General features: G+C 33.0%; 1 protein-coding gene across 1 annotated transcript; it reads right to left on the minus strand.

Moving 5' to 3' along the window:
* Positions 1 to 6033: 6033 nt before the first annotated feature.
* LOC117122761 (rho GTPase-activating protein 26-like) lies at positions 6034 to 20462 on the minus strand. Its single transcript, XM_033268503.1, has 3 exons — positions 20203 to 20462; positions 10022 to 10117; positions 6034 to 6164 (listed from the first exon to the last, which is right to left on the minus strand). Exons 1-3 carry the CDS (start codon positions 20354 to 20356, stop codon positions 6034 to 6036), a joined length of 381 nt encoding a protein of 126 aa, XP_033124394.1. The 5' UTR covers positions 20357 to 20462.
* Between the last annotated feature and the right edge of the window lie 729 nt (positions 20463 to 21191).

The following is a 21191-nucleotide window of genomic DNA, read 5'->3' on the forward strand; positions in this document are numbered from 1 at the left end:
GGGATAAATTATGTCACATAAGAATTACTGATTAGAAGTACTTATGATTCATACAAATTTTAATTATAAATTCATTATCATTATAAATGAAGGTCAGTAGCTTCAAATATTATAATTTTTAATTAATCATGTTCAGCTGCAAAAAACAATTGTTTGAAAAGGGAGGAAAATCAATAATTGTATAATCCTATGTTCTGAAAATGCTTTCATTGACCATAACTTGGCTGAGCCTTGCCATCATTTTAACCTGAACGTCAAGAAAATTTCTAGAATATTCCTCCAGAAGACAATGAATATTCATGAAGAAGATGTCATCCAATCCACAATATTCTTAGCATTGGTATAGCAACATAAGAAATATCCTAGATGTATTAGGAAAAAATAAAATTGAAAAAAAGGAACAATTTTACTTTTTTACTTTCAATTTTTTTTCCTTCACTATAGCTACTACCACCACAGTTGCAAATAATAGACTTTTACTTGGAAAGGGAAGAAAAACACAGCATGCAGATACTTGCTGGTTTGTACTTGGAATCTTAACAGGTTTCTGGGTATTTTGGCTTGTGAAAATTAAGCAACAAATGAGAAACATAGTTTTATATTTATGCGGCCTTATGCAATGAACTACATAATCTCCTTTGAAGTGGAAGTGAAATTCCTGCAGACTCTTGAGATGACAAGTGGTTAGTGACATCACTAGATGTCATAGGATTGATAATCTCAACTGCCAAGCAACAGCGGTTGACAAAGACTTGCACCAGGTATCACACCACTTGATAATGGAACTTTTCATAGTGTCAATCAACTTATCAACTGTCCAATCAGAACAGTGCCAGCAATACACGCGTGTACAACAAGCACACGTGTTGTCCCAAAAAGCGCACTGTCCGCGTAGGTTATAACACTGTCATCTTGTGGGACCTAGCAATAATACCCAAAGGACGGGGCTTAGTGAAAATGTTCATTGCACAGAGCTAATAATAATAGCATAGAGCATATAATATATGTAATATCTTATTACATGACAAACTACAGCCTATTAAGTGGTAGGCATTTTTACTTGGTACATTCACCTACCTTGTATTGAGTAATATTTAATATTTAATATACAGAAGGCTGTTAACTGGGTACGTGTATTATAAACAGAAGACTTCACCGGGTGCCGTGTATTAACCCAACTCCCATAGTAACTCAGCTAAAGAAAAGAGGGTTTTTTTTCTCGTATTTATTGTAGAACAAATAAATAAATAAATTGTTCCACCGTCATCAAATGACCAGCTAAAGATAAGGACTTCACTAGATATTCTACCTATTTATCTTGCATCATCAAATAATGCGAGATGGCAGCAGCCACTTAACCAGGTATGACACTGCTTTTCTCGCATCAATAAAATAACCAGATGAGGCTAAGACTGTGGTTTATCCAGGTATCATGGCCATTTTTCTCACATCATTAAATGCTCAGCTAAGGCCAAGAAAACTTCATCATGCAAATGTCACATTCATTGATCTTGCAAAAAAAAAAATTACCAGCTTAATAATTTACCACACATCACTGGTCTCTAAATGGTCAGCTAAGGTCAAGGACTAATCTCGTTTGTACTACTGTCTATATTTATTTAACAATTATAAACCATGTGATATTGACAATAGAGCAGAAGAATCAGTGAGTATGTTATCACAAAACATAACCATGACTTGCATAAACAAAAATGATAGAAATGCCCAACTTCCTTGGATGATTATTGTTTGTACCTGTATATTAATACAGTGCACCGAAAGTACAGCAAAGTAGCATTTACTTGAGTTAGCCAGCATACTTTCCCAGCATGCAATGTAGTAAACAATTTATGATGCAACTAAGCACCACTGAAAAGATCGAAAGGTCAATAATATGTGTGGTGAATTTTTCGCACATGAAACATGGTTGATAAATACTATTAGTATTTCTCATATTGTAACTTGAATATAATGACTACAATTCCCATAACACAAAATGTGAACACTGTGAAAATCTTCACAAACCAAACTAAAACCTATTCCAGCATAAAATCCTGTCCAGACATTCAAATTTTATTTCACATATTAGCATCTGCCATGCCTAAATATGGTCATGATGACATCACATCACGACCATATATAGGCACATCATGACTATATATGGGCAAGGTTGTAGTTGTAGACAACTAAGGGTGGGGTGATAGAAATTTTTAGTGTGAGTGGGTGATAAATAATAAGAGTGAATTTTAAGGATGGAAAAGCAGGGTTAATAAGAGTAGGTGGAGGGCCATGAAATTAAGCTTTGGACTGGGTGGGAAACTTCATGGCTGGTTGGCCCCCACCCACCTCAACTACATCTCTATATGGCATAAAACAGTTTTTTTGTCAAAGGAAATTTGATAGTGTGGACAGATCCTTATTTTTAAAACCTGTCATCGAATAAACCAGAAGAGAGACACTAGCCAATTAAGTATTAATAATGTAGGAATTATTCATCAACAAGCCAACAAGCTATTTCCACAGCTGAAATTGTATTTCATTTTATAAATTATGTAATTTTTCATTAATACAGTACGAATGAATGCTATCCAAAAAATTGCACGTATCCCTCTTATTAAAGACCATTATTGGGACTGGGGTTTTCATGGCCTTAACAGCTTTGGTCTTTAATTAGAAAAATTATTATCATAAAGATAAAAGGTAGACATTAATTTGGGACTACAGAAAGGCATTCTTCAGTTGCCTTTAATTGACATGTCGACATAGACGCGAAGCCCCGCCCATAAAGTCACGAAAACCTTAGACAATGGCGGCTAGACTTACCGAGTTGGCGAAGATTTTCTTTGCTATCGACCTTCTTTAAGAAAGAGAATTCAGGGTAGGCGGTATGCAAATGAATTATATACATTCATAGTGTTAATATATTTCATGGAACATGGCGGGGAAATTGTTGTAATAGCCTCTGTATTTCGCTCCCAAAGGAAGAGGGAAAAGCCGCATTCAGTCAACCTTGTTGTCGGCAGAGGCCAAGTCACTGATGCGCACTGCTCGTGTAAATCTGGGTATCTATAACCAAGCATAGACATCTAGGCCTAGGCTCACGTATGTTTCGCATTTAAACTAGCTGTCTAAGGAAATTAAAATGTCTGAGAAAAAGTTTTTGATCACGCGACTAAATGACGCTCGCTGATTAGTCGGTTTATCTGTCAATTAAATCTCGTTGAAATGTTAATTTGGAGGGAGACCTATATTCTGTAAATTTGTTGCTGCTGCTAGAGATGGGGCATTTTGAGTAAATTTGACCACAAGAACAGCAACAGAAACATAAAAAATCGTGTGCAGAATTTGTCAAATTTTATTATCCAGGTTCCCAATCTGGGGCGATGAAGGATCTGGCACGGTTCCAGAATTTTAGCTGGGTTTCCATAGAATCGCTCACCCTATCAGTGACAGTTGTCGTTCACTAGCAATGCACCCTGATTCGTTCGCGTCTGCAACGCAATCGGAAAAGTTGAACCAGGTTCAACCTTCCCGTCCGAGCTTAACCCCGACTATAGCAAATAATGGGGTCCCTCAGTGGGCGGGGTCATGGGAAGAGAAATTAATGTTTGCTTGTTCCGTCGCTGGAAGATTATTTTAAACGTGGGACGGGGTGGTTTGCGATAGTCTTGGGGTTCTCCTAACTTCAGAAATTTTTGTTTTTTCGAGATGCTCAGAAATGTACTGACGTGCATTACAAGATGTCTATTGATGAATGAATACTCACTTCTCCCCCATTTTACCATGGACAATTAATAATTACGATGATGAAGATGATGATAATGATAATGATGATAAGGAAGAGGAGGAGGCATCGTAGCAGGTGACGACAAGCTCCTGTGCAATTGCAAGGTTAATTAACAGGCCCTTTGATATGAGTGTCAACCGAGGCCCGTATCCCGAGTTTGTCGTCAATTTTCAATGCACACAATCGGACAATAGTAATTATCTATTTATATAATCAGTACATTCTCGACTGTCATGAAAATATCATATATATCTAAACAAATAACAAATTACATTATATGCATGCTCGGAAGCGGAGGGTCTAACATTATGTTTGATATGTTTCATGTTGTTTGTTGAATGGTCTTTAATGATATTACATTCTAATATGACCACAACATAAGGAAGAACACTTTGTCACCAACAGACCCATACATTGTATATTTCTTTGGGCCTAAATCATAAGGAAGTCTGCTATATATCTAAATTTCAGGAAATTATATGTTTTATGCATGCGCTGAAGTGGGAATTTTGTTTTATGCTGTTTGTTGAATGGTCTTCTTTAAAAATATTATAGTCTAATATAACCACAACATAAGGAAGTCCAATCTTTAAATGTTTATTAGATAGTACAGAGAATTATGATTGTTTATCAAAATCATACCCATGTTAAATCCAAAAAAATAAATATAAAAATATTTTTTGAGTGCATGCGCCGACGTGGAAGTGCATAAATGTCTTCTGTGATTTGTTGATTTTCAATATTTCAAAGCTTAGTGGTTGGACAGTCGGATATAATGCTCTCATAATAATTTCATATTTCGAAAAATTGTTTGGAGTATGATCACGTTCCATGATAGATTATAACCACAGGGTGCCCCTAAGCCAAAATTTCAAAATTGAATAAATTGCGTTTTTCCGAATCACCAGACTGAGTAGATTAGGCCTATTGGTTAAAATGTAAAAATTGAAGATTTTATTTTTAAATCGCAGAAAATCACAAATTTATATTTAGTACATTCTCAACTGTCTTGGCAATGTGGACCTTATCAAATTTGGTTGGGTACGTTATACAAACTCTTCGTAACACCCCACCTACTAGATATTCGGGCCTGGAAACTTCACTTTGGTGAAATTTTGGAATAACAAAATATAATAAAATTATATATGCCTTTCATTAAGGTTATAAGAATCAACGCACATGTATAGCCTAACCTCCCTTTGATTGATTTTGTATTAACCATACATTGTGACATAAAAGAACTGAACAGTGTACCGTACGTTATCGCGCAGCCGATTTAATTACAGTCCCTCTTTGATTAATACTTAAACAATTCAAAAAGTTTATTTCGTCTATATATTTTTGTCTTTGGTTTAGGTTGGTGGCATTTCTGACAGAAAGAGTTGGAATTCGCCAGACTACCAGGCACTGCTATCACTTTATACTTGCGAACGGTGCGAAGGTCTGGATCTGCATCTGCCTCTAGGTCCCCGGAAATTGCACTCTCATATCTTACAACAATACAATACAACAATTATTTTTCTTAATACAATTTAGGGGGGTGCGACTGCACCCTCTGCAACACCTCTGCATCTGACCCAGCCACTTATCATGAATGATTTAAGCATCTTGGCAACATCAGGACGAGCTACGTTAAAAAATAAATATATGGCGGTCCCTAACAAAAAATTAAAATGATGCATCAACACCTTTTTTTTATCTCCAGTCACTGTCAGTGCCGTTATAGATCAATACAGCCTAAGGTTGACCTAAAAGGTCAAGTACATGCACCTGACATACTTTCTTAAAGGATAAAATACTGAATAAACCAGAAGAAGAGGCAAGGTATCCAAGCAGAGATGATAAAAATTATTGAAGAAATGTAAGGAGGTTGGTTGTAAATGCAGCCACTCTAGAATCTGAGTGTAAGGATGAAGACAGTCACCAAATACATGTTCAATAAAATCAATATTTTGTATTATATATATATATATATTAATATTAACTTTGCATAATTGTATCTTCTTTGAATTTGTTTAAATAAACTAATGGTTATCGAAGTCAACCACATCAACTATTGTTGGTCTCTCACACAGATGGTGTCACTATTTGCAACCCTCTGGAACAATGATTTAACAATCATGAATTTTCATAGCGTTATGTTATTAATAGTTGTTTAATATTTATAATTATTTTACAAAAATTATATATTCATGTTGTTTACAGGTGTTTCAACTGGTGGAAGACACAACAAATAGATAAATTTATTAGTTCGATAGCAATCCATCAGTCAAGGTCTTGAATGAAGAGAAAATACTGAATACAACTGGACTTACCACATTATCCCTTACATCTTCCACTGATCCAATAAGACGACCAAATTCTTTCAAAGACTGAGCTGTAAAATCAATAACATTTACAAAATCTCAAAAATCTTTTTCAACGTATTGTACTTTTTAATTTTTTTGTTATTAAAGAATACCGTAGTTTCTTCATTGTAAGCCCACCTCCTTCAACATGAAACCAAGTTGATTTTTGGGAGGGGGCATTTGATCGGAGAAACTCCTCACAAAATTTTAACCACTGAAAATTGAAATGGTTGGTATTCAAATTACCATCAATTTTCAATTTTCTGTGAATATTGAATACAAACACAATCAACTATTCAAGTTTATACCTTTGTAGTGTCTTTAAAATGATAGCAGACATTCCACAGTGTCATCATATAATTGATAGGAGTTATCATCATTATGTATCAGTATACTTCCTAATAGCTGAAAAGTATACTGTGGGTATTGTTACACTACAATCCCTATTACTGTATATCCACTTGCTGTATTGTTAAATACTTTCATAAATAGTAGTCAGCATTACCAACATAAATACTTTCTGATGTATTACCTTCAAATTTTAAAAGCCTAGGATAACAATTTAGGGCAAGTTTTCTGCTACCCTGCATAACAACAAAGACAGAGATTTATTAGCCCAATACACAATTTTTATGCTTTTTACTCCTGGTAAACCGTGTAAATATTTTTCCTGAAGAGTTATATCCGGGTTAAATTTCTTTAAAAATGAAATTATTTTTAAAAATATTCAACAAAGATTACAACAATTATAACCATTGGTCAGAAATCAAAAAATCCCAGAAAGGATGCTGTGAAAATAACACTGAATACATCCAATCTATTATTTAATTTTTTTACATCGACAGTTGAACTTGCCTAAGTCAAATCCATAATGCCATTGAAAAATTGTTCAACTTCGATAAAATTCAACTTTTAGATTGTTAATTAATGGAAAATACAATAATTTGCCATATGAAATTAGATCGACTTAGAAATTATTTGACTTACGCAGGTTTAACTACATAATTAACTTGCTGAAAAAACAGGATGAGAAAGTGGAAAAGAAATGTATATTTTTATTGGGCTTTTACTTGAAACATCAAGAATGAATGAAAGCAAAAGGTACTAAAAAGAAAAGTAGTTTTCATCCTAATGTTTTGAAAAAAGGATGAGGGCACCTTTTTTTTTTACTACAAGATGGCAAATCCAAGATTGTTGATGGGAAACAGCTACTATTTGCTATTGAAAACAAGTAAGAGAAGCACAAGACATGATTCATACCATATGTATCCCCAACCACAAATGATCGAGAGAGGAATTTTTACTGATGCAAGTTAGCCAGATTTTCATACATTTCGTTAAATAAAGAAAATTTTTAAAAATATCAAAAATTGGTAAGGCAAAAAATATGGATGCACGATGGGAAGAGAAACTAATAATCTTTTTTATTTGGCCTAGTTTAGCGAAAAAATTATAAAAAAAAACCATGACAAAATATTTTATCACATTCTACAGGTAGTAACCTGTAAGTTATAAGCTATATTTAACTTTGATATTTATTGGTTTTTTTTAATTACGTTTTAAATTTTTTTCTGTTTATTAGGTTTATTTTAATTCTATTTAAAGTCTTTTAATTATTTACTTTGTTTTTGTAATTGTACTCTATTGTTTTTGCTTTGTATGTATTTGAGGGTCCCAAATGATCAGCCCCGGCTGGATGGACCACCCTCACAAAATATTGTTAAAATAAATAAATAAATAAAATCCCTTTACACAGCGCGAGAAAAACATGGTCACGCACATAATATTCACGCTGTTGTATATTCATGCGTTCAGCGTGCACCACCACATGGAATTAAAATAGTCATTTATGCTGCTGTCGAGTACTGATTTTGAGTGCCACTATCATTCTATTGCATACCGATGTCTCTGCGTAAAACAAGTAAAGGTTAGGAATTTTACACTGTTGAAAATAATTTTTGTTACATTTTGTTTTTAAATACCAAAATCAATAATAAATTGCCAACCAGGAATGTGTGTAGAAAATAAGAATAGGCGTACTTGGCATTTTCAAAGTAAAATATTAATGGATTTTTATCAGTCAAATCTAAACTTACCGAATAGTACAATATAAAAATCCCAGCCAACAAAAAAATGATGCTTCCCATTACGAAAAGCATTGTTAAAATAACACAATAAAAATTACCATATTCTTAAATTAGGTAACCTAGTACCGGATTTTACAAAGGGTTGATCTGTTTAAAATGAATTTGGTGGGAGTGAATCTTTCAATACATTGAAATAGAAGCTATTGGAACTATAATCCCAGGAATAAAAACATACCATAACCACACTACAGTTACTACTGTGTGATGTTAAAGGAACCTACTTAAAGGATTATAGCACATGTACAGTAGGTGTGTCTAGGTAAACTATGTTTATACAAAGGTAACATCAACATCCTTTATAGCTAGGGATCACGTAATAAAGTAATAACACTTAAGTCTGTAATCCTATCTAGGGATCATCTTTTATTTTACTACCACTGACAAGGTTACATGCATGAACGAAACCTGAGACAACTTACTGTAATAGTTCTCTCAGAGGAAAACTAAACTTCTAAATTATGAAAAATATAGTGCAGCTATGAATTATCGCTTCATATCTGCGTGTACCTCTCGTAATCTGCTCGTAGGTAAGTTTTGAACATAGCTACGAACCACTACGAAGGTCATTGTTATTTTAATTAGCTTTGCATTGATCATAGGATGGATCTTCGGGCTGATAAACAATGCGTAAACAATATTGAAATATAGTTTACCAGCTTTCAACGTGGGAGCAATGTTGCAATTTACTAATAAACAATGTTAAAACTTTATTGTTTTGTTATTTCCTACCTTAATAATAGATTGATCATGTTTTAAAAACCTTGTTTAGCTAGCTTAGCTAGGTAACCTAGTATAGCCTTCAGAAAGTTCGAATTTTGATGTCATTACAGCCTACATTTTCCCCTAAGAGAGGAGGGGAGCAGACAGTAATTATACTGGTTTACTTTCCAATTCGGAGTATTTTGATCTGACACTATTGTTCTGGCAGTAGGAATTTTCTTCTTTTAAATAGTAATATCGATGACAAATCATGTACAAATTATTACGATTTTCTACATAAAAATCACATTGTTTTACTGAAATTTGAAGCAGAACCTGCTAAGCGATCCAATGCTAATGGAACTATAGAAATCACTACCTTGCCGAATTAAGTAAGGGTAGTCATGCTAGACTTTTTTTTACTCACTGTTGCTCACAGCTTTTTAACATTTGCCACGAGGTTAACCTTTAACACACTTTAATGTGTTCTGATTGGCACGCACATTGTCCAATGCTGGATTTTCGGGGTTGACAAGATGAACTGGCAATTCGCCAAGTTTTATTCACAGGTTGTCACATAACGTTTTATAGTGTGAATAGAGTTTAAGACACTGTGATTTGCCTATGAACCTAATGACATCACATCTGTGAGCATGACATACCCAAATATAGAATATCACAGGTTGTCACATGACATTTTATGACATTTTATAGTGTGGACAGACCTTAAGATATTGTGACTTGCCTATGAACCTGATGACATCACATGAGCATGACATACCCAAATATAGAATATTATTATAGTGTGGACAGAGCTCTAAGATAGTATGATTTCCTTGAACCTGATGACATCACATATCTATGAGCATGACATACCCAAATATAGAAGATCACAGGTTGTCACATGACATATTATAGTGTGGACAGAGTTTAAGATACTGTCATTTACCTATGAACCTAATGACATCACATCTATATATGGGCATAACATACCCAAATATAGAAAATCAGAGTTCAACCTTAAGCTACTGTTTACTTACAAATATCAATCTCGTCATCTGTTTGTGACTGGCCTATACTTTCAAAGTTAAAATTCACTAGCGTCTCTGAGAAACTTCTCTGGGCCTTGGATAAATCTAAAAATGAAAAAAAGATTTGAAAACCATTAAGAGACGATAATCATTAGGCCAGTTATAGCATTTATGCAAACTTGAAAGTCACTTAATCTAACTTTAAAAGTAATATTACTCGTGGATATGGTCTCATACATTTCTTCTACAAACAAGTGATTTAACAACGTACGTACGTGTACGGCGGTATACCGACGCCTAGGCCTATGCTCCGGAGGATTTTAAAATGCTGATTTTTATAACTTGTGATTCGAAAATGACAGTGAACTTATGATATATGGTAAACAGATTATTTAATATTAGTGCCATTCCAAAATAATACGGGATGATACAATATAAGTTACGGAAATAGCGATATTAAAAGATAACTACAAAACTCAGTGCACTAGGAATACAACAAAATGGCCGATCAAGGTTTGTTTTTAATACAAAAAAAAAAAATTTATTTATCATCCCCACCCGCATGTATTTTATAGCATTGGGAAAAACAAATCTGGAAAAAAATATTAAAAAAACAAAATTTATCAGTAACTACTGATTACTGTATACAATATAATTACTTTAAAGTGAAATACAGTACTATTGCAATTTTGAAAATCATGATTGCATAATACAACACACACAGAAAGTGAAATCAATGTGTGTTGGTATTCAAACTGTTCTTTGAAGTACTGTACACTCACATTGTTTATTCAGAAAATATAACAGTTGGTAAACAATCATATGACTGTACAATTTACCTACGAAGAAGGCTTCAAAACAACTGTAAAGAGAGCACAATATATTCCAATGTGTGTAATGATTCAAATTATAATTCCTACTTCCATACAAAATAATTATACTGCAATATTATAAATTTTTGGTGGTTTCGTTTTAGTTAATGACCTATCTTGTATTGATTTTAAATTCATATTACTTACTTGGTCCTATAATTATAATTAAAATTATTACTGGGACACAATCATTGTAAATCTCTTGATGTTAAAAATAAGTTAGCATTTTGCATGAAATTTACTCAGTTTTAGGGATTGAGTATACATTTTATGATTGTCACTCGCAGTTGTTTGGACACTGGCTGTTAAGTACTATAAGAATGATGTATTTATGTACCATTGATTACTTGCAATAAAATTCTTACTTTATATACCTCCATGTGCAAACTAAGCAAAACTAGGTCACATGGCAAAAAGGTTATGAATTATTTTATAGAAAAATGTTAATGATACTACAGTACAACTCCAAAATTCAAACTGGTAGGACTTTTATGATAATTTTTCCCATGTATTTCCCTTGTGCCTATGAATAAGGCCCAATAAAAAAACATTGATTAATTTATTATCCCTGCCTGCATGTCTTAATTGGGAAAAACAAATCTGGAAAAAAAAATTAAAAAAAAATTTTTTTTTTTTAATTTTTCCATTTGTTTGTAATATTTAGTAGATATTGTTTGTATTAATAAAAAGCCTCACTCCCTTATCACTCTTCCTGCCTAGATAAACAGAATGATAAACTAATAATAATTTCTTTTATTGGCCTTAAAAAACGATAAAATTAATTTTAACGCCTGTATTCACTACTAATCCATGCCTGCATGCATTCACTCACTCACATGCATGTACATGACAACTAAACTGAACTTCAAAATTGATAAATGACAGCTTTTTAAATAATGTGTAATAATATACTGTAAACAATTTTACAATGCAATATTAATTCAATCTCCTCTCACATACACATGATGATGTGTTCACTAACATATTGAAATAAAATACTTATTCTAACAAACAGTTATTTTTTGAAGGGCATTTCGAATATGCTGGAAAATGCTATGAATAAATATAGAAAAACGAGCCAATACAAAAGAAATGGCACATCACTGTATGATAGACGAATGTAGGACAAAAACCACCCTTTACAAAAATCACCTGGACAAAAATCACCCAAAATGGACTATACCATATTTAAAGTGGGGGTGGGCAGTGGGGTGAACAATTAATTAAAACTTTTAATACCTACAATTTTACAATTTTTTTTGAATATCCATAAAGTTTGAAGTTTAGTGTAGTGTTTTAAAAATATAAAGACAATGCTAGAAAGTAGGACTACTGTACAACAAAAAGAGATGCATCATAACTCATATTATTAATATCAAAGACTATCCATTGCTCACGCATAGACTACTTAAATCCTTATCTAAATATACTACAGTATCATAAGCTACGCTTAAATGTTCCAGCAATTTCTATGATTCACCGGCTTGGAATGGAATGTAACCATCGGTGTAGAAACAACTGCTTAGCTCCATATATCAAAATATAGTGTATTGTGGCAATAAAGGTTGCCATAGTGACAAGGAAGTTGTACACAGGAAAGGCAATAAATAACGTACCTGGGGATAAATTATGTTTACAATCCATTTTAGAAAAATTTATGTACATTTTTTCTGGCACGACTTTAGAAAAACTGTAGAACAATGTAATCAAGCATGATGTGGTTTTGTAGGCGAGTACCTTACTCTAAACCCACTCGCACTCAATTTAAAAGTATTTTCACAGGACCTACGGTTCTGATTGTAAGCTGGTATCAGATAGTTGTTGGGGCCTACAGTATTTGTAACTAATCTTGAAAAAATCTTTGATACTTGGGGGCCTATATTTTTTGGAGCATTAGCAAACCATTCTGAAAAGCTAAGACCTGTTTTAAGCAGGGCACAAACTGAATTGTACAACGGTGTCTAATCGTCCTTCGACGAATGCATCTCTACTCCGTAGTGCTTGTTGCAGTCTGAGCAGATCTGTCATTAAAAACAATCTGTTGCACATGAAATTACATCAGCCAATGACCATCAGTGCAGATTATGCCCAGGTTTAGAGTACCGTAGATTATTGGCATTCTAACCCTATTAAAAACCAATGGTGCGCCTTAAAAGAATTACTGTATATTGGGTACACTTTCGTAACTGAGTGTTGCCCACCATTTATTTTAATAACATTGTACCAAATTATACAGCGGTATAGTACCAAAATATATGACAGGGACTGTGTCTATGAGTAAAATATGTATCAATATTGAAACTGCCTAGTGTAAACAATTTACATTAAATAGAAAAGATAATACTGTAATTAATAGAAGACCAGTTTCATTCTAAAAATTAATCTCATAATATAATGTAAACTATTTCCTGGCATATTTATAGTAATTTATGATGTGTTGAACTGAAGTAAACATCATAATGTACCAATTTGTTAGCAAGAGCCAAAATTTTTTTTTTTTTTTTTTTTTTTTTATTGAGTGCAAAGAATGGTTATTTGATTATATAACATTAATGTAATGATATATAATAATAAAGACAACAATAATGGGTGTACTAGTTGTTTGTACTTGTAGTGCACTAGATTCAATAAAGGGAGCAAGATCAGTTCAACACAATTTAATTTGACAACTAATTGAGTATTTACTGTTTGATATAATACAATAATAAGCTAACAAGTTAATGTATCAACAATTACAATGACTTTTTAATGCTGATTACTTCACTATCTTTAGATGTTAATGTGATTAAAAAACCATAGAATTTATATTTAAGTAGAAAGCAGAAAGATAAAATGATATGAAAGTTGGAAAATATATCCCCTGGAGAGTTGTAAGATTATTATTGTTTCATAAAAAAAAGAAGCAATTTCTGTTCTAGAACGCATTCACATCACTGGACTGGATAAAATTCAAAATAGTGATATACAGAAAATTAACACTTTAATAGCAGCGCTAAAGATGTTCTTTTATGTATTGTTATGTTAAGAATTAAGAAATTGATAATACTGTATCTATTATCTGTGAAACAAAAAATATAATAATTAAAATACATTAGTAAATTATGTATGACATTGAGAGTAAATTAGATAAGATAATTGGTAACAAACTTAGCCAGCACATATAGTACATCATTAATTACTACAGTATGTGACCACTGACCACTGATAACCACAAACTTGTACCATGACTCATGAGATAATGAAAATGGAATGATAGGCCACTGACCATAGAGATGGAAATAAGGACAAATTCAAACATCATCCCTTACATCCCTATAACATGATGAGTGGCATTGAGTCTTCATACAGTATACATTATTCTGTCTTTAAAAAAATATATATATTTACAGTAATAGGCTTATACTTGATTAGCTGATTGATTGGATTATACTGATCATCATCCACGTAACAGAACTTTCATTGCTATTATTCTGAGTACAAGTCCAGGAATGGGACTGGGTGTGGAATGCTGGCTACAGAATCCACTGAAATTGGGGGTGTGGGCTTCAACTTAGGACAACACCCAGACAATTAAATTTTTGATGGTCCAAACATAGACCCTATTTTGTATAATAGGGTCTGTGGTTTAACTTATCCATTTATAATATAATTTTTCATCATTGTCATTTTTAATTGAAAGCTAATAAAATATTGATTTTTTTTTCTTTTTAGCATATCAAAAGAGAAGGCCTATGTCTTCAACTCCAATGTATACTCGGACAAATGCTAGCATCTGAAATCAAGCCTGAAATTGGGTGGGTTTATACTCGGGTATAATAGTAGTAAATGAATAGGGATTGCTTGCAACCTACCTACTTACCTACCTACTTGCCTACCAAAACTTATTAGCCACATGCATCTAAATTTTAATTATTATATTACTGGTGTGGTCTTATAATACTTGGGGCATTAGCAGTGGCTTGCAACTTGCCTACATTACCTACCAAGTACTTAGCTTTATGCATCTATAAAATCTACAATAGCAGGGTTCAAATTTTCCCACAGAACCAACAGCAACTGCTGTAGAAAGGGCCTTCCACTGCTGTTGTAAATCCCAGGCTCGACAGCAAGCTTTTCGCCGTTGAGTTGCCTGATCCAGGCCTAGCAATGGACTACAGTTATAGAATAAGCCTACGGTATTCTTTAAAACAATTTACGAAGCTTGTTGCTGTAGAAGAGCACAATGCTCAGGCTTTAGTAAAGCCATAGTAGCCACTGTATTTGCTATTTAACCTTGTCAGTTCCCTGTCAGGCCTGGTACCCTGTATACTATTTATTTGCTTTGATAGCCCTTGGTATGGGGCGCCATTTGGGACATTAGAATTATTATTGGCCACTTCAATCAACTGCACTATGATATGACTACAAACTCCTGCCAGATTCACGAGACATAATTCATTCAAGCAAGTGATAAGTGAACACTCCCTTAACTGTGGCTTTATACAGCAGAATCTGCTGAAATGGATTCTGATCAGCGGCCAAGGTGTAGACAAGTGGTCCATGGGTAAATCAGTGGTCAATATGTATTATAAGTGATAACATTTAGATAATGATCCATCTGTAAATCAGTTGTTTTACCATATCAGTAGAAATGCATGAGGTTTATCCACCAGGTAAGTACAGTATTCACAAGGTAAACTAGTGGTTCTCATTAGTCCATTAATCAGTAGTTCCTCAGTAGATCAATGGTCCGCGTAAATCAAGGTGGTTCTACAAGTGGTTCTTCTGGAGATGATTGGTCCCAAGTTCAACTCTCAGGTTAGATCAATCTTGTGTTAATCAGGGGTCAATAAAAGCAGTGGTTTTAATCCAAATCAGTGGCCCTTGTGTGTTGTTCCCAACAACCAGAGTATCACTGAGTGTTAATGTATGTTCGGTGGATCTACTGTAGTTTCCAATTCAAAAGTGATGGATTCTTGATATGGTCATCTCAGCTGGACTGAATTTTATATTTTAATTTATTAGCTGAATAAGAGCAACACCCAACTGGGAGCTAATATCGCACAACACGTCAGTGTACACAACTAGACAACGAACTCTCATTCGATAAGTACATGAACAGATGTGCTGTTCAAACAACTACGACGATCAATATTTATGATAGTAAAATGTCGGTTCATCAAAATATTTGAATTATCAAAGTGCTTTATTATAGTTCAATCATTTCACAGCTTCAAATGTATTGACTGACTCAGAAGGGGTCATCTATTATGTTCATGAATGTATTTTCATGAAAACATAACTCATTTACATCGCTTTTCTGTGATCTCCCTCCCTACTTTTCCCCTGAAAGAGTGTATAATAAAATCATATGATTTTATTGATTTCACAAGGGTACATTTGCTTGCAAAACCTACTGAAAATCCCTCCACCCTCCCGACAGCCTATGTTTTGTACTCTTACAGAATTAATTGATGGTCCCTAAAAGCATTATTAGCATTTGATTCATACAGTACTGTATTCTATTTACTGTAAGCCATATTATACAATGTCTAGTTGTACTCCAATATCACATCAACTAAACATATTCAATACAAGTATTTTTAACTTTTGTTGACTTGATTTAAAGACTTGACTCATATCACATCCACTTCAATCATATATTTAATAATTACTTATAACGTTTCTTGACTTGATTTAGAATATTTGAAAACTATAAATTATTATAGAAAATAATGCAAATCATACAACTGGAAAATAATCGATCCCAAATTGTACATGTTTCAATTACTGTATTATTGTAATTACGTTTACTACCAAACAAAGTTTTATCAAACACCTTTTGTCTGAAAAAACTTTGCCTACTTCAGACACACAAAGACCTAATCATAGACATTACTCTATTTTTAGCAAATTATTCAATGAATGGAATACTGTACTTTATGAAGAAATATAAAGTTTTAAAAATATTATAAACTATGCTAAAAATAATTTCATTTAATATTAACTAGAATTACCATTAATATTTAAATAACAGAAACAATATCAATACAGCTGCAACATTTGTATAGATTATTAATTGTACTATGAACTTCACCTTTTGATTTACAAGTCAATTTACCAACCTAGCAACAAATTAGTCAAAAGATTAACAAGGCATTACATGTGCATATCTCACGGCAGGAATGTGATTTACGTAAGCTCCTCTGCGATTATCCCTACAACTGGCTAGCACAGTCGGGAAGCAATAATAACATGGCTTACGAAGCTAGCCAACAAGTTCAATGAACTACTGACAGTCACTATCTGTACCATAAGAAGATCCAGGATTTTAAAAACTGGCTTTCACTTGACACGGTCAACGGTGCACCCAGTCCCAGTACAAAAACGCAATACTTACAAAATAAGCAATTAGTATAGTTGCGTATCATACATTTGTGGAAATTATTATACAACATTTTAATGCATGAAAACAATTTTTTTTTCTCAATTCTAGTGCTAGAGTAGGTAAAAACAATGTTGAAAACACTAGCCTAGAATATTCATTGTTGTGCATTATCTAAACAAGTTGTTTCGAAATTTTGCACATGAATAAAAAAAGGCAAAGCAAGTCATGCACTAATGAAAAACTAGTGCACAGTTGATGGATGAGGATGGAATAATAATAGAAAGAATATCCTTTTATCATGGAAATTTCATCTGAGGATCACAAACACATTAATAAAATTAATAAAGGCCTTTTTGGAACCCCTGTTAAATAAACGCTTTTTTATTAGTATAGGCCTACAATACAATTAGCCTCCTCAAGAAAGTGGTTTTTATTACATCACTGAATCACACAACAACTCCTGTATTTGAATTTTCTGATAATACTGTGTGACATAGTGCAATCCATGCCACGCCAATGAAGTTTTCCTCACTTAAGTCATTCAGCAGATTCATAGTAAGACCAAGTGCCATCCTATTCAGATTAGATATCTTTAAGGGTTCTTAATGTTGTCATACCACTACATCTACAACCTGTCCACCGTGCTTGTAGACTTTTAAATTCAAACATTCTGGAGTGTGTCAATAACATATCCATAAAAAAATTATTATGTTGTCCGAATGACTCATCGTTCACAAAATTTGAAATATAAATAATTATGAATCCTTTAGTAATCTGTCTTTTTAAAACAATTTCCCTTGTTAATCTGTGAATCAATTATGAACACATTGTAATTTATAGATCATAATTTGTGCTGAGCTAAAGAAATATCAATATTTATTATCAATATATAAATAATAATTAATAATAATATTAATATGTCTTTCTTCTAGCGCTTCATGCACAAAGCCTCTAAGCGATTCACATTACTACCCCGGTCATTGGATGGAACACATACTCACACACATACAAATACAAATTATTTATACTGCAGTTTTAAGAAAATATTTCCATGCCCATGTAAAAGATGATAGGAATCTATTTTTATTTTTTTGCATCTAAACCCTGAAATCAGGTACAATAAATGTCAAAATTTATATAAAAGCAGTAAAAATTGAATTGATTTCCATGTCTAATTAAAAATTGATTAAGTTGAACTTATTTGCACAACTCAATTATTTGAACTTGGATATTTTTCCTGATTTTGCAAATAGAAGGAAATACAGTAATTTATTTAATCACAATCCATTTCAATTGTTTATTTATTATAAATTCATCACAAAACACATTTATTAAAAATTTCCTTCATTCAAACTAAAACCGAAACTTGATCAATTACATTAATTTCCTATTTCTATTATGAAATTAATGTTTAAAGTTTAGTCACTCCTAACACTGTACTACAGGTATACAGTAATATAAAGTAAATGACAGCAGCACTTTCGAGACTAACAATATAGAATTTAGTCTCTAGCTTTCGTCCACACAGTGGACTTCATCAGGAGCCTGTTTTATTCGTCATGTTACAGGTATACAGTGAAAGTAAAGAGTGCAAGAAAAATGCAATATATATTTTTGCCTCCCCTAGTAATGTTTTAGATTTTTTTTTTCAAAATAGCTATACCACTAAAAAAAACCAAGAGTTTTGAGAAGAAACATTTATAATTTAGAGAAGGAAAAAATGATATTGATCAAGTTAAAAAGGTACTGTATATTGAAAACTATAACTGTAACTGCTGGAAAGCTGAAGAAATATATAATATAAATAGTGCCATACACCCAGGCTCCCCGGTTCAAAAAATTCTGTAGGTGTCACATGATACCATGACATCAGAATATATTATAGTACTTTAAAGGTAAGCCTACAGCTGGGTAATGAAAACATGTGGCTTTCTATTTTCTCATCTGTCTACCATTCCCTCATACACGTGACCACGGAATCTGTGATAATCCCGTCGGATAAGCCCTGGAGAGTGAAGGAATCGGCACAATTCTGCCAGACTAAAAACTAATACAGGATATGCTTTATTAAATACAGTATGGCACTTGAATTTACCCAAGGCTGCCGCGTACAATAGAGGGCACAGGAAATGCTCAGCCACACTCCCATACTTGACTGATTGTACTAGACCGCACTTAATGGCTACTAACAACAAATCAAAGCATTCATTAAGTACCATGCAAGAATACTATACAAGACACACAGTGACAATACTCGTACAGATTGTCAAAGTGTATTAAAAACAGAATAAAGTAGAAATATCAAATATTTTTCTGCCTTTGCTTATTCTTTTAATTGCTGTAGTCTCTGTTGGAACTTGGTACATTACAATGTCAATATCATTATCAATACCAAAACTTGCGAAATTTCCAAATGATCTTATCAACTATAATACAAAATTCTTGCATAAATACACACAGCATACCAAACTGTGCATGTCTATTTCAATTCATTCAGAAAAATAAAATCATGAATTATGAATCTTTCACATCTCTCAATATTCTCATTAACAATACTGATACATGTTTTAAAAAAAATAAAAACACAAGAACTACAATACCGATACAGGCCAAGTGTCCCCTCTAGGTACAGAGGTAGAAGGTTAAGATTTAACTGAACAGAAAGGGAGGAAGCATTTTATATTAATGATGCACACAAAAACGAAGATGCACTGCACACACACTCTGGGAGGGCTGACTACAAAAATATGATTATCTTTATCTATTTGGTATGTCAATGAAGCATATGAATATATGGTTAACAATCAGTGGTTCCTCCTGGTATATTACTCGTAAATGAGATACAACATCAACTCTCAGCCAGCCATATCTACGTCAGAATCCTAGGCCTATCGCACAGAGCACACTTCGTGATCACACACGGTGTTTGAGCAACGGAAAGGTCAACTTACTCCTCGCTGCGCTGATCAGTGCCTTGCACTCTCGTATCAAATCCTTGATCGCTTTATTCGTACTTTCCAATTCATTCTCGTGAGATCTGAGATTTTCACGAAACTCCGGACTGTCCAAATAACAGTCGCTAAACTCCAAAGGTTGCAACACCATCTTGTTTGTTGGAAAAACCGTTAGTATCCTAACATAATTCCCTGGAAAATCGTCGCAACGCACTAGGCTGTGGCCCCGCCTTTTAAGCAGATTTTCTGGTGGATACGACAAAATTCATCATGGCGACCTCCACCTGCTTTAGTCTCGTACAACCATTACATAAATGTAAATGTGATATGACTAAATAATTGATAAAATAACACTTTGTGTTAAAATTTAACCTTATAACTTATATAACTGATAAATTTAAGTAAATTCGATCATTAATGTATTTTTTATCGTAAACTAGTTGTATAACGGATAAGTTTAAAATAGAGGGCGCTATATCAGATTTAAGACACGACAGAAAAAGAAAGAGATTACAGCCGCTTTATTATTATTATTATTTAGTGTATTACTTTGCTAATTGACATAAGACATTTATTAATATCTATTTATTCAATATCTGAAACGTTAATAAATAATATTACAGAGTTAAAAAAGGACAATAGGCTGAAAGCCTACAGTAACACAAATATAGATAAATTTCATCACTATCTTATAGCCCATAAGTAAAATACAATAATTATATCTGTGAACATTTACACAAGACAAAAAAAAAACATTCACACCTCATACAGCATTAAGCGTTAAATAACATAATAAAATCATTAAAATTGGCCGCTAGTAAATTTCTTCAAAATATTTATACAGGTATCTAAAGAACCGAGAAGTATTTGCTGTACTGATTATAATCATAAGTAAAATATAAGTTTAAATATTTTTTTAAATATATATTTTGATTTTAATAATGAGAATTATTTACAACTAATGGTTTAGACTAAGGAAAGAGGGT

Source organism: Anneissia japonica, unplaced genomic scaffold (genome assembly GCF_011630105.1).
Source record: "Anneissia japonica isolate Jap-2015-1 unplaced genomic scaffold, ASM1163010v1 scaffold288142_len361356_cov169, whole genome shotgun sequence".
NCBI lineage: Eukaryota > Metazoa > Echinodermata > Crinoidea > Comatulida > Comatulidae > Anneissia > Anneissia japonica.

Coding starts and splice junctions, on each gene's coding strand:
- LOC117122761 (XM_033268503.1), bottom strand. CDS start 20,356: ATGGTGTTGCAACCTTTGGAGTTTAGCGACTGTTATTTGGACAGTCCG. Junction 10,118..20,202: donor ACTGATCAGCGCAGCGAGGA/GTAAGTTGACCT, acceptor TTTCATTTTTAG/ATTTATCCAAGGCCCAGAGA. Junction 6,165..10,021: donor AGATGACGAGATTGATATTT/GTAAGTAAACAG, acceptor TTGATTTTACAG/CTCAGTCTTTGAAAGAATTT.